Source organism: Lactuca serriola, chromosome 6, assembly GCF_051521515.1.
Source record: "Lactuca serriola cultivar US96UC23 chromosome 6, Lser_US96UC23_V15, whole genome shotgun sequence".
Taxonomy (NCBI): domain Eukaryota; kingdom Viridiplantae; phylum Streptophyta; class Magnoliopsida; order Asterales; family Asteraceae; genus Lactuca; species Lactuca serriola.
In genome coordinates, this window is record NC_136413.1 from 40,102,724 (window position 1) to 40,121,502 (window position 18,779).

Here is an 18,779-nt window from a genome sequence, read left to right on the forward strand (position 1 = left end):
TATAGACATGCATTCCGTGGAGGTCCCTCTGCGGACCTCTGTAGATCTATGAAACCTCCACGAAGAGGGGGTAAATTCGTAATTTCAACTTGTTTTTTTGACAAAAAAGAGAATCCCTCTTTTGGTCCCCACTGGTCCCCTCTTTCGTCTTCGTCACTCCGCATCGGGTCGCAAAGGTTTGATCGAAGACTTCAAATCGATGACGACTTCAACTCTGGCGAAGACTTCAACTCCGACGCTGACGACTTCAAGTTGATACGACTTCAAATTCCGGCGAAATCGAGTCGTAGAGCTCCTTTCGTCACCGATGGAGCCCGAATTCCCCGATGTTATGGCAAATGGCTACGGTTCCCGGGTATTTCTCACATTCTCATTACACTTAATGTCGAAATCAGAGGAAAACCCATTTTATTAAACTGAATATGTATACAGATTTTGGATTTTTAGGTTTAAAAACTAACAGTTTAGTTTTTGGAGATGATCCATTCCGTGTTGGCGGACGTCACTCCGCAGAGCTTGCTCCGCGGAGTGATGTCTTCCTCCGCGGACTGTTATAATCGAATAATTGGTCCCTCCGCATAGGTTAGATGTCACTCCGCAGAGTTGCCTCCGCAGAATGAGGTCTAGCCTCCGCGGAGTGATGGTTTTTGACAAAAAAAAAATTCTACTTTTAAGTATGTTGCTATTTTTTCATAATGGATTAATATATATTTTTTATTTCAATTAGTAATGTTTTAAATGTCCTAATATATATATATATATATATATATATATATATATATATATATATATATATATTTGTTGTGTAGCACGAAGAACTCAATAAAAAAGCGGAGTTAACTTTGAAAGGCGTGGTTGGGACTATGATTAAAAAGTATTTTCCGCGCCTAACACAATCACAACGAGTATTATTCGAAGCTTCCCCCTTTGGAATACTTTTAGGAATGCATATCCCACATGGTGATCCATTACTTGTGCATATGATGATGTTGCACGAAGTAAGGTCTCAACCAATATTTGAAATGGGGAGGTTTCTGTTTGATATACAGGGGATCCAGTTGGATTTTGGTGAAACTGAATATATTCTGATTTCTAGTTTAAAAGTTGGTCCTTATGTGGATTTACTCTATGACGAAAAGGGTCAGTCAAATTCACAGCTCCGTGTTCGGTTGTTCCCAGATATTTCAGATTCACGTTTGCGGCTGAAAGATTTAGAAGACTTGATTATGTCCCCGAATTATTCGACACTACAAGATGAAGATGTTGTGATGCTTATCCAACTTGTTTTTATGTTGAAGGGTCTACACGGACGGGATGTTAAAACGGGCATTCCTGCAGCAGTATACAAGCTTGCTGATAATATAGATGATTGGAACAGGTATTACATTTAAAACAGGAATGCCCGCAGTATTATGCCATGCATTAATTATAATTAATAAATTGAAAATTGCAGGTTTGCATGGGGTACGTATTTTTGGAAATATACTTCACATATGATGCGTGGAATGTTCGAGAAAATAGAAGAGTTTAGACAATTCAAGCAGGCGAATCCCGAATCGAGGAAAGGACACAAGTATACCGTTCCTGGTTTTTTGCTGTCGTTTAAGGTTACTTTCTAATGCATTTTAATAATTATGATTGTTTAGTTTTTTATTCAATAGAAATTCTAACTTGGTTTTGTATTATATAATAAGTTTGTATCATGACTTTTTTTTCATAGATATGGATTTTGGAGACGTTCCCAAAGGCAACCATGTTTTATATACGCACGCCGACAGAATTGCCACGGATGAGGGCGTGGAGAAAACACCGTTAAATTGGGAACAATGTTGTCGAATAATTAACGTGTTTGTGGTATGGTTTTTATATTAAGAATAATTTATATTTACAAATTTCAATGTATTTTCATGTTAAACTAACCATCTGATTTTTTCAGCCAAACAACCAACCTATTAATGTCGTGGCAAACCCGGAGGAGCTGATGTTGCCGTTTTATATTCGTTATGTCAATTGGACTCTTAACCCTGTAGAGTCTCCCCCACAACAACATAGTCCTGTTCCAAATAGTCCACCTCATGTTGACTCACCTGTTCGAAGAAGGATGTACAAGTCCGAAATAGAAACATCTACAATTGAATCTGCCACAAATGCTTCTTCCTCACAACATCTTGAAACCAGTTATATGTCAAACGACACATCAAGATTGATATAGAAGAAGAAGACGAGCACAAAGGCATTAGTGAAGCGTCTCATAGGCATTGTGGTCCATGGAGATGCACCATTTGTTGGAGCAGATGCATTAGATAGATTACCTGCATTAGAAGACATTGGTACATTGGATGCCATTTTATGAAGAGACCCGTATCTCTAATTCGGACGTATAGATACGTGATTTACTATATATAAAATGATAGGTAACACGGACTGACAACGCAGTAATGCGGACTGACTAGTCAGTAATGCTGACTGAGCATTCGCTTTGCAGACTGACAAGACAGTAACACGGACTTACAACGCAGTAACGCGGACTGACAAGTCAGTAACGCGGACTGGGCATTCGCTTTGCGGACTGACAAAACAGTAACGCGGACTGACAACGCAGTAACGCGGACTGACAAGTCAGTAACGCGGACTGAGCATTCGCTTTGCGGACTCACAAGTCAGTAACGTGGACTGAGCATTCGTTTTGTGGACTGACAAGACAGTAACGCGGACTGACAACGCAGTAACGCGGACTGACAAGTCAGTAACGCATACCGAGCATTCGCTTTGCGGACTCACAAGTCAGTAACGCGGACTGACAACGCAGTAACGCGGACTGACAACCCCATAAAGCGGACTGACAATGCAGTAACGCAGACTAACAAGTCTATATAAAACGACAAACAACAATGTATCACTTCATCTAAGGTATTTTAGTTCATGTGCTTTGTATGTTTTACAATGGGTTCAAACCAATGGACCGCTAACGAGTATTTCCTTCTAGCTCATGCATATATTAATGTCAAAGAGAACACCAGTTTGGAGGATAGAATATTTTTTGTCCAACTAACGAATACCTTCAACACTGACGCTGAAACCACCATACAAAACCATCGCAACACGCTTGATATAGCTGCAAAATGGTATGAATTGAAAACGGAAGTTGTGTTATTCAACGATCTTTATAATAAGATTGAAGACGATCGTGTCAATGATACTGAGGAAGAGATCTTGGAGGTGGCTAAAGAAGAATACAAATCCATTAGCAACGGACAAAGTTTCGAGTTTGAAGCCCCTTGGAATCTTTTGAAAAATGTACCGTTTTTTTTAACTAGAACTGCATTTTGTATTGTTCTTGTATTTCTTTATTTAAATGTAATATGGTATTTATCCTTTATTTTACAAAAGATATTTGATCAACAAATGTTACAAAACCATACATTCAAAAAACATTATCTGACAAACAGGTTACGCGGACTGACAAATAAGTTATGTGTAATGACAATACATTTACGCGGACTGACAAGTAAGTTCTGTGGAATAATGTATACTAATTCCTTATAAATTGGACAACCATGACGAAAATTTACAAGGTGTCGAAAGTTGTGAAAATGAGTTCAGTCAATTAGGTATTAAAGAAAAGTTTCTCCAACCTACCGACTTTTTTCCATAATCTGCAAAGAAGCAATCCTAACATCTTCACGTACATTACGAAAGATCGGTACAATCGTTTCCAAATTTGTTTCGTGGCATTGGGATGCGTGGTATGTAGTCCCTTATAGTAAATAAATATTTAGTTATTTCAAGTTGTTATATGCCTAATATTTTTTTGTTGACTTACAGATTCGTACGTTTCTCACGTCTATGATACCAATCATATTCGTTGGTCAAGTACCTCTAATTGGGGCGTATGTAACATCCATGTACATTGTTGTTGCTTTAGATGGAAATCATGAACCCCTTCTCATAGCGTTTGCCTTGGGAACCATAAACTGTGACAATTCATGGTTATGGTTCATGAGGAGGCGTAAAGACTGTTTAGGTGACAATACAGAATTTGGTTTCATAAGTCATATATCTGATTCTATAGACTTTGCAGTCCACAGAGTCTACCCTGATTCATATCATGGCTATTGTTGTAAAAATATAGCCGAGAAAATACGTGTTTCCATCGGAAGCAATACAGTCGTAGAACAGTTGTTCTGGAAGACGTGTAAAGCGTATAATTTATCTCAATTTTATGCATGTTTAAACAATTTAAAAAATGAGGTTAATGAGAATGATCTTCATTGGCTTGACAATATTCCCATTGCAAAATGGGTACGGGCTTGTTTTCCAAGAGTACGTTTCAATGTTAAATTCATTGACATTCCCGATGTTGTCAATTGGTTTAAAACAAACACGCATGAGTTTCCAATAACAACAATCATTGAAATGGTTCATGACTCGATGCAAGCAGTGTATCTTCGACGTGCTGCGTTTGGAGGTAATTATAAGTTATGACATCATTAAAACGGTGAATTGATATGTTTATTATAAGTTATGACATTATAAGTTTTTTATTGATTCAGTTGATTTCACAGGGGATTTCCATAATCTTCTAACCCCTTATGCACTTAAGGTGATTCATAAAAGATTTATCCACTCGGATGGTTGTAGGATTACGCATATTGTTGGTGATAGATATGAAGTGACTAAGTATTCAACAACCGAATATGTCCAATTAGACCGTGGTATTTGTAGTTGGGTAAATGGCAAAAATGCGGTATACCTTGTGAGCATGCTATAGCTTCACTACACAGACTCGAAATTGTAGAAATCCATCAAATGGTAAATTTAAAGTTAAGTGCAGCGGTGTATCGAAATGCTTATCAAACTGAGACGGTCAATCCTATTCCAACCCTTAGGCATTGGGAAAAACCATTCGAAAGTGTTGTGGTCTTACCTCCACGCCAATTCAATTGAACTTTATTGTATGGATCACAATGAATATTAGTTTGTCTTCAGTTCTATGTTAACCGTACTTGTAATGGTTTGTTGGCGTTCTTTACTTTTTAATTAAAAAATGTTTACCTTTAAATAAATAATTGTATTCTCATAATTGTAATATGCATGACAACGACTAGACAAAAAACTATGCGAACTGACAAACGCAGTAACACGGACTGACAAAAACCTCTACTGACTGACAACAGCTCTCTGCGGAGTGGAAGGGACTATATATAGTCATGGATGGTCGTCGGATTTTTCGTATAGAGTTATATTTTTTTTTTAATTTAAAATGACTTCAGCTTCATCTTTGTATATTTGCTCGTGCAACGAAGTTGATTGTTTCTATTGTGATCCGATCGACCCTTTTCTTGCACCATCACCAAATTTAAGAGAGCCATATATGTCGGAGGATACTTTGCAACAACTACAATGGGTTGAAGAACAACAAAAAAAAAAGATAACGACTCGTCTTGGGCTCTCATTGAACGTCGTGACCTCATTGCGGCGGAGTGCAAAGATGCTGAGAAAAGGATGACGATTACAAAAAAAAAATCAAACATCATGAGGAATGGATAAAAAAAACTAAGAAGAATCTCAAACTGTCTGAAAAATGGCTTGCTGATAAGGATGCAGAAATGATAGAACTTGGTAGGCAAAAGGACCGTATGGAAGATAAAATAAGAATAAGGGACGACTACATAACAATGGAGAAAGAAAAGTATCCTTTGCAATTCCCTTAAGTTAATAACCGTTGTTGTACGTTTACTATACGTTTCTAGTTTGTTGAATGTATTAACTTCGAGTATTAGTTATTATTCTACTAGTAATCATGCACTAATATAATCATAATATTACCCATCATCTTTAAAATAAACACACCAGCTCAAAGTAGACAAATTAATGTCCTCTAAAACAAAACATAATTAATTATAAATACAACATCAATCATTCAAATCAAACGTTGAACAATAGTCTTCTCTCTGCGTCCCACTCGTCCAACGCGTCTCTTGTGTCCCGTGCGTCTCTAGCGTCTCCTGAGTCCCTTCTGTCCCTTTCCCTTTTCCTTTTGTGTTAATACCTGATGTCGCACTAGTTTTTCTAGCCTTTTTTTGTTTCTTTAGGACCAATTTCGGACATGTTGCTACATTATGTGTTGTACTATCACATCTACTACACCTTTTTACTACAGGTTCCTCACCTTGTGACGGAATACGATTTCTGTTTCTCGGTCTACAAGCTTGACGTGTATCCATTATCGGGGGTTTCACAACCATCATGTCAGTAGGAATCTCCCAATCACACGGTTCTGGAAGGGGGTAAACCGGCTCCTCATACGTACTTCAGTATGTTTCCATTTTGTAAGCATCTATAGCCAGATGTCCGAAGTTAGTTTTTTTCAAGTGCTTCAAGACCATTATCACATGACCACAAGGCAACCCAGTTCCTTCCCAATATCTGCATGTACAAGTCTCTTGCCTCAGATCAACTATGCCACCATGTTTGAAATCATGAACTTCATAAAGTGCATCTGAAACACCAGAAACGGACCATCCTGCCGTACGCTCTTCATTTTTACTAATTACTTTTTCAGCCCACTTGGTTAGCACTGTTGAACGTTTCCCTATAAAGAAGATATATATAATTAACTAATTATTCGACCTAATTAATGTCAAAATAAAATTCATACCTCCTTCAATGCGACGCTTGTTACACCATTCTTGTGAAAGACGTCGGAAGAACTCAAGAAGGGGTATTATAGGCATCTTCCTTGCATCTATTGATAAAGCATTCATGGACTCTGAACTGTTCGAGGTCATGTAATCGTAACGTTTCGACGGCGAATATGCTCTAGTCCATTTAGCACAGGGAATTTCACTTAGATACGCTGCTACTTGCGGCCTAGTAGAACTAAATCTATACCATAATTCTTCAAAAACTTTTCTTTTGTAAGCTTTCACAAGCCTCCAAAACAACACTCTCTTTTTTGCATATTTCGTGCGCAAGGGGCAGTATCTGGTTGTTCCCATCCATAGATATTGCATGCAATATGGTTCCCTTAAAATCACCCTTCAAATGGGCACCATCCATAATTATAACTTTACGACAAAAACTTTTGAATGCTCGTATCTGCAATATATAAAAATGGAACACATAAACACACTATAATTTGTTTACAAAAATTATATATTAAATAACAACAAGTTTTCTGTATTTACTGTGCTCCCAATGGCATAAAAATAACACTCGAAACAATCTTCAGAATTTGTTTGAATATACGCAACTGTACCGGGATTATGCCTCTTCAAATTGTGAAAATAAATAGGAAGTTTGGAAAAACATTTTCAGAGGATCCCAACAACAGTTCCATAGCATATTGTTTTGCACGCCAAGCTTGTTTGTAATCTACGTTGATTTCCAGCAAAGCATTCAAATCCCTTGATATTTCATTAGGCCTCCAAACCTTGGAACGAGTTTTTCCCATAATTTCATGCAATATAGTACCCATGACTTTTTTATTAGCATGCTTATGATTAGGGTATATCTGTAATGATGAACATGTGTGCACGTTATTGAAAGTCCTGATTTCAAATTCATCAGTGGGATCAAGGCGTTTTGCATACAAACGCCAACTACAGTTCTCAATTTCACAATATACCTCATAACGATTTTTGTTAGAATGTTTGGTCTTAAACTGAAACTTTTTTCTTGTTGCTTTAAGACTCAAAGAAAAAATTAGTTGTTGTTTGTTATCATATGTTTGACGAACAAACATATCATCATTTGGACCTAAACTGTTAAATGGTCCGGGTTCAACAATAGGATCAGGACAATCAGGTATGGGAGGCATACCGTAAAATATGTCTGAAGCTTTTTTCCCGTGTGTGAACTCACTTCTGACCATCCTTCATTTGACTCTTCACCGTCTGAAAAAGTTTTGTCAGTCAGTCTTCTAAACTCATATTAATTTTTTTCTTCAACCGTATTCAGTGCCACAGTTTCTTCTTCTGGACAATCTTCAACATTATCAGATACAATGTTTTCAACATTGTATGGTACAACTTTCTCAACCGCTTCTATCTGTTCGACCAATTCCTGAAACACCTCTAAATACAAATGCACAATCTCCTTCGTTTCAGAAATTACATTTCTGAGTTGATGAACATCCGCTTCATCTAAAATATTCATCACATACCCATGAACCGGGTGTTGAAATGACAATGATATATTACAATTGAACACCTTAGCCTTACTTTTGACCAAATCAAACAATATTCGACAATCAAAATTAGGCGGAAGCAGTAAACCCAAGTTGTTTAACTTTGGTCTAACATAGGTGTTAATCCCATTACTTATCTGCCAAAAACCTCCAGCACATAAAATAACAAAACTCATATTTGGTTTTGAAAATCAAATGAAAACGAACTTATCTATCGACCAAAATGAAACAAACATATGAAAAAGTAACTTTTGTATCAAAAACCTCTTCAAAATCTGCTCCAACCACCCATTCCGCGGAGGCATTACTCTCTCCGCGGAGCTCCGCGTCGACCTCTTCGTGGGGGTATTTATGACTTCCAAACTACTCCCTCCACGGAGGCATTACTCTCTCTGCCGAGCTCCGCGTCGACCTCTCCGCGGGGTATTTATGAGATCCAATCAGCTCCCTCCGCGGAGGTTATATTGTATCCGCAGAGACCCATTCCGCGGAGCAGTATTAAAAAGGCTAACAACCTATTTTTCGACCACTACGCAGAGATGACGTCATTCCGCGGAGGGTCCTCTGCGGAATGCATGTCTATTGCGGGATTATTAATTTTTTTGCGTCTAAATTTATAAATTTGCCCTTATATTATGTCTATTAATGGTATTTTCCCTATTATATGCATGGTATTTAAAATACTTATAAATGAAAATATATTTATTATTCCGTATATGTTTATTTTGTGTTTGTGTAAGACTATATGGGGTGCAAAATAAATGTTCTATTTTTAGCCAAATGTATTAATCAATTACATGTAATAAGCTTGTATGAAATTAAGGTAATGTTGGTTTTTTGTCTGCAAATCTACGTAGCCTCTTCTGTTTGTGCCGCGCAGACCACGCGCAGACATTAGCCTTCACAGACTGTTTGTGTTTTTGAAGATTGCAGACCTAAAAATGTATGTGCGCCCTCTTCTTGGCGCAGATGTGGAACAAAGTCTTCTAACATCTTCAGACATCTTCTAGCCTAAAAAAACATATATATCTTTCTCTTTTTAAGTTTTTTTTTTAATTTAACTTTTCCAACTTTATTAATGATAAACAATTTGAAAAAATAATTACAAAACTTAAAAAAAAAAAAACGTTTGATGATATAAATATGATATTTTTGACAAATTTATAAATAAAGATTTATTACAATAATAGTCGTTGAAGTTGTTTATATAAATATGAAAAAAATATAATATAATCTTATATTTTTTTGCCAAGTTTTGTAAAATATTATTTAATACAGTATTGTCAATTTTTCTAGAAATTATTTATGGTACGTTTTTAATAGATTTAATTAAAAAAATCGAAGTTTATTTCCGTCCATTTATATATCAAATTTTTTGATCACTAATTATAATGTTTAATAATAACTTTGCAACCAAATAGATTATAGTATTATAGTATTACAACTTTTATAGATTATAGTATTACAACTTTTATAGCCCATATCTAGACCGGAGTTTGCATTTATTAAAATAGGTGGAGTGTAAAAATACAAACCCTAGTGTATAAGTTCCGAATCGCATGTGAAATAGGATGAGATATTATCAACCTGACATTAGTTAGTTAAGAATCCATTGGATGACTAGAGTCAACAACATGAGATTCTCAGAAATAAATTCCCAAGAGGTAACAATAATACTTTAAAAAAAAAAAAAAAAAAAAAAAAACATTCATTATCAGTTCAGACAAAATAGTAGTCAAATCCGTCAAAAAGAATCCACCTTAAAAGCTACAAAATGCAATATAGCCATTTTTAATCAACTAGACACACAACTAAAAGCCTTTAAAGTCTTAAATATCTGATTAGAAACAATGTCTACGCTCCATAGGCAACGATAGATAACATGCAACCAGAACCAAAAGGATCAACCACTGTCTACTAGATTATGGAGGGGTGTCAAATTGACAATGTTTTGAGTTGACGCCAGATCTTCGAAGGTAGTTCCATGTGGACCTTAGATGGGGCTTCATTACCTTCCACAGAAAACCTTGGCTTTCCACTTCGAATGCGATCCAACTGAGCTTTCGCTTCCTGCAACTCTATCTCTGCTTGCGCAACCTGTGCATACGTTACTATGAAAAAGTTTAAATGCTTAAACAAGGTTCGTTACTATTCTCCCCATGTTCCCCCAAATCGGATAGATTTCTTTGTAAAAGATTAAATCTCTGAACTAGTAAGCATCACATGACCACAAAAACAAACATTCAGCATCGATACAAAATGCCCTAAATTCACCACTCAAAATCACCAGCGATACAACCAAAACAAACTATATATATGAAATGTAATGAACAAGAAAATGAGTGTGTGACAGACCTGGGCACGCAGATCTGCAGTTCTTTTCTTTGCGAGTTCAAGCGTGGCCTCCGATATCTCTTCGTGCACTTCCATGTCTGGTACGGGAGAACCCCAACCTCCAAGAACCCTAGATAGTTCCCAAAATTCTGAAATTATGGACCAATCACACATGCATTTATACAAAGCTACGGTCTTTTTGTAATTCTACTTCAACACTCTAACTTCTTAGTTTTACCTATCCAGTACTCCCTCAAAAAAATTAAAAAAATAAAATAAATCGGCTACTATAGCATCTGTACAATTTTTACCCTGAAAACAAAATAAATCAAGTTCCGAGTCCACATGTGGTTTTCAAAACATTGACATTTTCAATGTTTTCCAAATCATTAGAAGTTAATACAATGTCGTCAGCATAGACGAAGTAATAAAATGACAACACTTTCATTACACAATGTAAACAAAGAGTAACCATTTAAGCTTTAGAGTAAATTACACGAATTGTCCAAGTGCTAAACTGCACGTTAAATCTTTATTTTTGAAATTTAATTCGGACCATCCCTCATACATTTAAATACTAACCGCCCAGTCCTTATTGTCGTTAGACATTATTTTTCTATATTTGGGTGCCCCACGTGCCTTGCATGCAGGGGTATTTTCGTCATTCCAAGTCATGTGCCCCTTCTCAATCCATTTCCTTGGTGTCTTTTTAAGACCATATAAAGATTTAAAAAGCCTACATAGTATTTTATTTCCCTTAGAATGGTAACCCGGATGAAGAGTCATACAAATATCTTCTTCTAGATTTCCACGAAGAAAGACATTATTTACATCTAACTAAAAAAATTGTCATGTTACTATTTATATTTAAATAAGGAAAAATGACTTACCTGGGTAATCATCTTTTTTGTTTTGTTCACATTAAGCAATTTTTTATACACATTTGACCATTTAAAATGTGTTAACATATTAACATTGTCAACGACTATCTCAGTTAACAATGGTAACATTTAAATATATTTAACAAGTTTAATGACCAAATATGTACAAAAAACATAAATTGCCTAAATGTGAACAAAACAAATAAATAATTACCACGATAAGTCATTTTTCTCACTTTTAATAACGATTTTATTTTTCATATTTGTTCGTATTATTTTTCAAACGTTATTTTTATAATATCCTTAATGATTAATTATTTATCCCATTTATATTCTTTTGATTTTGACATATTAATTTTCTACTAATTAATTTTTTGTAAAACCTTAATATCATAAATATTAATTAAATATTAATCAATTCTAAACTCTACTTTTTAATAAATAAATATTTTTTGTGAAATATTTTATATAGCCTTTTATATAATTTTTTTAAGCATATGCAATATTTAAAAGAAAATAGTATCTAAAAATAAAATTAAGTTAATAAAATATGTAATAATAAGTATGGAGGGTCTTCTAGAAAAATAAAAAGAAAAAATTACACAGCACAAAAAAATTATATAATGTAAATTTTGTAAAATTATTACTAACTTTTTTATAATTTTTAATTAGAAGTTTTTAAACTTTTTAATATTTTAATAAACGTTCTAAACTAATATTTAACAAAGTATTTTAAATGTTATAAAAAAAGTATTAAACTGTCATACAAAATCTACGAAACGCTTTAAAATGTTGTAAAAGAAAGTTTAGAAATAGTTGTATGAAAGTTATAAAAAAAAATTATATGAAAATGTAAATAATAATAATAATAATAATAATAATAATAATAATAATAATAATAATAATAATTAAAAACTTGTGAAAAAAAAATTAAAACATTTAGAAAATATTTGGTTTAAAAGCACTGTATGAAAATTATATGAAAGTATAAAAAAGTTTACAAAAAATTATAAGCAAAGTTTAAAACATTGTATTAAAAAACTATAGGAAATAAATGTTGTAAGATATTATAAAAAATATTAAGAAATTTGTAAATAAAAAAAATCGTTTAAATTAGAAGGTGAAAATGGTAGTCTGTGTAAACATCTAACAAGTTCAATGGTTAAATGTGTACATAAAAAGAAGTTGCATAAATCTATCTATCTATCTATATCATTTCATTATCATTATCATTATCTTTATCATTATCATTATATACTTATAAAGCTTGCATTTTTTCTTGAACCACATTCATTTGAAACTCTCATTCATTTTTTCCTTTCACCACATTCATTTGAAACTCCCATGACTTTTCAATTTCTTTCTAATAATTATTATAAGTTGGTTAATAATGTTAAATAAATATCAAACCTAAAGTGTAATCATATATAAACTAAATTTCAATATTAAAAAAATATATTTTCTTCTACTTATAAAGTTTGTTTTTAACTTTTAACATATTATACTTAATTTATTAGGTCTAATATGTTGTATGTAAACCGTTATCATTTAAAGCTACAACTTTGGATCAATTTGTATAAAATACTTAAATTATTAATTTAAATATAACCTTAATAGATCAACTTAAATATAAAATTTAGTTCAACTTAAACAACCCAAAGAATATTTTGTAAATAGTTAAAAATGATAAATTGTAGTGTCTTTCTAATAATGGTAATAAATTGGTTAATAAGCTTAAATAAGTATCAAACCTAAAGTGTAATAAAAAATAAACTAAATTTCAATATTAAAATGATATTTTTACTTATACTTATAAAGTTATGTCATTAACTTTTAACATATTATACTTAATTTATTAGATTTAATATGTTGTTGTATGTAAACGATTATCAGTTTAAAGCTACAACTTTTGAATTGTATGAACAAAATACTTAAATTGTTAATTTAAATAAAACATTAGAGGATCAACTTCAATATAAATTTCAGTTCCACTTAAAAAAACCCAAAGAATATTTTGTGAATAGTGAAAAGTGATAAATTGTAGTGCTAAATACAAAAACTAAATTGTAATATCAATTCATTAAAATATTTCTTAAAGATATTTTTATAATCGTTAAATTTTTTGAAATAAGTCGCTTAAAATAACTTACAATAACAATAGTTAAAAATAACTCTATATAAATGATTATATTATTACCTTTAAAAAAAATGTTTGATGTTTTAAATAATTACACTGATAGAAATTAAAACGTTAAGCAAACGGATTTTAAAAATGAATTAACAATAACAACTATAAATAATATTAACCATATATTATATTTAATATTATTCATGAGTAACCCGTAGGTAGAGGTCATTCAAAAAATTGAGATTATACAGTTTTAATAGATGCATATATTATCATATTGTTATATTTAAAATTTAACAACGATATTTTTATATCAAATTTAACAACGATATTATTGTTATAAAAATATATATTTGTAAAGATTTTAACTATATAGATTCTTCTGCGCAACGCGTGGGCATTCGCCTAGTATACTTATAAATGATGCATTTTTTCTTGCACCATATTCATTTGAAACCCCCAAAACATTTTCCCTAAAACCTCATTCATTTGAAACTCCCAAGACTATTCAACTTATATTATTTAATTTATGATTAATTGAAATGTTGTCATTTGTAACTTCGAAAACTCTTCAAATCATGCTATTTAATTGATATGTTAAATGAAATATTTAGTCTATATAAGAACATTGTAGCTTGCATATTGCATATATGTCAACACAAAATGATAGATTATATTGGTGGAGTTTGAAGAGTTTGAAGAGTTATACGATTGGTTCCATGGATGTAAGAGAAACATTGCAAGTTTTGTAAATGTAGATGCAAGTAAATGCAAATTTGGTACATGTAAAGTATTATAGATTAACCAAGCTTCAAATTTGGTTATATGTGTAAAGGTATACTTGAGACAATTTTTTTAACTTTATGTGTTATGGATTTTTTTTATAATCATAAGATGATGAAGTGAGACTAATAATTATTTCTCATGAGCTTTTGATAAATCAATCTTTAAGCTATTTATCAGTTAGTGCAATTAACTTTGTTAACATGTATGTATTTTTATGTTGTCTTTCTCTTTTATGTTAAGACAATCTATTTTTCGGTCCAAGAGAACATTATTCAACATGTATTTGATGTTATTAGTTATATATTATGTTAGTTTCTATCGTTTATTATGGTGGAAATAACATCGATAGAACTTTTGATAATTGATTTTGATAAAAAAAAAAGAGTTTACATTTATTATTCCAAAATGTTAATGATAGTGATGAATTAGAACGAATGATTTTAAATATGATATGGATTTTTATTGTTGAAAACCAATGATTATTTATGTGTTATAAAAATACATTCATTATGTTTTCGCAAAATTTATATGTATGTATCCATTTTTTAAATGTTTTTTATAGTAATAAAAATAAGTACTCTATTATATCTTATTACATTAATCAATTTCCTTTTTCTTATTCTTCTTCACCTTAAAGTTAAAGTAAAACTAAAGAAAATATGAATACTTTTATAAGAAAATATAAGTGATAAAAATATACTTTACATGTCACATTTCCCACTCCATAACTCACTCTTAACATGCTTTTTTTTTGAAGATTGGTCTTAGTACTTTACAATCATCATTATAACTTTCAATTTCAAATCACTATTTTACTTGAACCACTCATTTTATTCCAATGGTTATTTAAAAAGAGTTGAAAAAATGAGTTTTGTCACATCAACGGTTATTTCAACACAATATTTTTATAACAATGTTTTTATATATCAAATGTATGTTGATTTCTAAATATTCTTTTTGAATGATGTATAAGTGCTTAATAAGTTTTGTTTGATGTAAATGTTATACTAAATGTTGTAATGTTTTTATATTGTTAAAAGTTGTAGTAATTTTCCATATTATTCTATTATTTTTTCATTCTATTTTTTTATTTGATATATATAGAAATCAACATACGTTTGATATACAATTTACACAACATGAAACGGTCTATACAATCATCAATTAATAGTAAAAATAACCAATGATATAAACTTATTACAACTAATAAAACTAATAGGTTAACTATATGTGTTATTTTGCTACTGACATTGATTTTTGCATTTATAAATACTAAAATACTAAATCACAATTTGTAAAATTTTATTATTTTAATTAAATAATTATATCCGCGCGCATCGCGTGAGGATTTGCCTAGTATACTTATAAAGGAAGCTTTTTTTCTTTCACCACATTCATTTGAAACTCCCATGTATTTTTCCTTTCACCACATTCATTTGAAACTCCCATGACTTTTCAATTTCTTTCTAATAATAATTATAATTTGGTTAATTAGGTTAAACAAATATCAAACCTAAAGTGTAATCATATATAAACTAAATTTCAATAATAAAATAATATATTTACTAATACTTATAAAGCTATGATTTTTAACTTTTAACATATTATACTTAATTTATTAGTTTTAATATATTGTTGTTTGTAAACCATTATCATTTTAAAGATACAATTTGTAACAATTTGTATGAAATACTTAAATTATTAATTTAAATATAGCATTACATGGTTAATTTAAATATAAAATTTTGTTTAACTTAAACAACTCAAAGAATATTTTGTACATAGTTAAAAGTGATAAATTGTAATGTCTTTCTAATAATGATTATAAGTTGATTAATAAATTTAAATAAATATCAATTCTAAAATGTAATCATAAATAAACTAAATTTTAATTTTAAAATAATATCTTTACTTCTACATATAAAGTTATGTCTTTAACTTTTAACATATTATACTTAATTTATTAAATTAATATATTGTTATATGTAAACCATTATCAGTTTAAAGCTGCAACTTTTGAACAGTTTGGACAAAATACTTAAATTGTTAACTTAAATATAACGTTATAATGTCAACTTAAATATAAATTTATGTTCTACTTAAAAAACCAAAGAATATTTTGTAAATAGGTAAAAGTGATAAATTGTAGTGATAATTGAAAAAACTAAATTGTAATTTCAGTTAAACTAAAATACTTCCTAAAGATATTTTATAATGGTTAAAAGTTTCAAATAAGTAACTTAACTAACTTACAATAACAATGGTTAAAAATAACTTTATATTAATTATTATATTGTTACCTTTAAAATCAGAAAACAATGTTTGATGTTTTAAATAATTATAATGATAGAAATTAAAACATTATGCAAATAAATTTTAAAAAATTAATTAACAACAACAACAACTATAAATAATATTAAACCATATATTATATTTAATTTTATTAATATGTAACTTGCAGGTAGAAATCATTTAATCGATTGAAATTATCTAGTTATAATAGATGTGTATATTATCATATAATTCAAAATGATTATATTGTTACCTTTAAAATAAAAAAACAACATTTGATATTTTAAATATCTATAATGATAGAAATTAAAACATTAAGCAAATAAATTTTAAAAAATTAATTAACAACAACAATAACTATAAATAATATTAAACCATATATTATATTTAATTTTATTAATATGTAACTCGCAGATAGAAATCATTCAATCGATTGAAATTATCCAGTTATAATAGATGTATATATTATCATATAATTCAAAATAATCAATATATTATATCAATTTAGTATACGAATTATTATATCAAACTTAACAACAACGTTATTATTATATATTTTAAAAAAATACATATATTTGTTAAAACTTCAACTATATAGGTGTTTCTGCGCAACGCGCGGGTATTTGCCTAGTATACTTATAAAGTTTGCATTTTTTCTTGAACCACATTCATTTGAAACTCTCATGCATTTTTTCCTTTCACCACATTCATTTGAAACTCCCATGACTTTTCAATTTCTTTCTAATAATTATTATAAGTTGGTTAATAAGGTTAAATAAATATCAAACCTAAAGTGTAATCATATATAAACTAAATTTGGATATGAAAAAAAATATATTTTCTTCTATTATAAAGTTTGTTTTTAACTTTTAACGTATTATACTTAATTTATTAGGTTTAATATGTTGTATGTAAACTATTATCATTTTAAAACTACAACTTTTGATCAATTTGTATAAAATACTTAAATTGTTAGTTTAAGTATAACCTTACAGGATCAACTTAAATATAAAATTTAGTTTAACTTAAACAACCCAAAGAATATTTTGTAAATAGTTAAAAGTGATGAATTGTAGTGTTTTTCTAATAATGATTATAAATTGGTTAATAAGGTTAAATAAGTATCAAACCTAAAGTGTAATAAAAAATAAACTAAATTTCAATATTAAAATAATATTTTTACTTCTACTTATAAAGTTATGTCTTTAGCTTTTAACATATTATACTTAATTTATTAGATTTAATATGTTGTTGTATGTAAACCATTATAAATTTAAAGCTACAACTTTTGAATTGTATGCACAAAATACTTAAATTGTTAATTTAAATATAACATTACAGGATCAACTTCAATATAAATTTCAGTTCCACTTAAAATAACCCAAAGAATATTTTGTGAATAGTGAAAAGTGATAAATTGTAGTGCTAAATACAAAAACCAAATTGTAATATCAATTCACTAAAATATTTCCTAAAAATATTTTTATAATTGTTATAAGTTTTGAAATAAGTATCTTAAAATAACTTACAATAACAATAGTTAAAAATAACTCTATATAAATGATTATATTGTTACCTTTAAAAAAATGTTTGATGTTTTAAATAATTACACTGATAGAAATTAAAACGTTAAGCAAATAAATTTTAAAAAGTTATTAACAATAAACCAACTATAGATAATATTAAACCATATATTATATTTAATTTTATTCATGCGTAACCTGCAGGTAGAGGTCATTCAAAAGATTGAGATTATGCAGTTTTAATAGATGTATATATTATCATATAATTCAAAATAATCAATATACTATATATCAACTTAGTATACGAATTATTATATAAAATTTAACAACTACATTATTGTAATAGTTAAAAAATATATATATTTGTAAATATTTCAACTATCTAGATGCTTCTGCGCAACGCGCGGGCATTCGCCTAGTATATTAAAAAGCTAGCATTTTTCCTTGAGGCTCATACATTTGAAACTCCCAAGACCATTTTTCATTGAACCTCATGCATTTGAAACTCTCAAGACTATTCAACTTATACAAATTAATTTAAGATTAATTGAAATATTATGATTTGTAACTCTAAAACTCTTTAAATTATGCTATTTAATTGATGATTTAAATGAAACATTTAGCCTATATAATAAATTTGTAGA

At 30.0% G+C, this 18,779-nt stretch overlaps 2 protein-coding genes across 2 annotated transcripts; one reads left to right on the top strand and one right to left on the bottom strand.

Moving 5' to 3' along the window:
• The first annotated feature begins 944 nt into the window (after positions 1 to 944).
• Positions 945 to 2,212, top strand: LOC145059677 (uncharacterized). Its single transcript, XM_079007489.1, has 4 exons — positions 945 to 1,378; positions 1,454 to 1,587; positions 1,721 to 1,854; positions 1,937 to 2,212. Exons 1-4 carry the CDS (start codon positions 945 to 947, stop codon positions 2,210 to 2,212), a joined length of 978 nt encoding a protein of 325 aa, XP_078863615.1.
• A 4,102-nt stretch (positions 2,213 to 6,314) lies between these two features.
• LOC145059678 (uncharacterized) lies at positions 6,315 to 6,791 on the bottom strand. Its single transcript, XM_079007490.1, has 2 exons — positions 6,662 to 6,791; positions 6,315 to 6,595 (listed from the first exon to the last, which is right to left on the bottom strand). Exons 1-2 carry the CDS (start codon positions 6,789 to 6,791, stop codon positions 6,315 to 6,317), a joined length of 411 nt encoding a protein of 136 aa, XP_078863616.1.
• Positions 6,792 to 18,779: the final 11,988 nt, after the last annotated feature.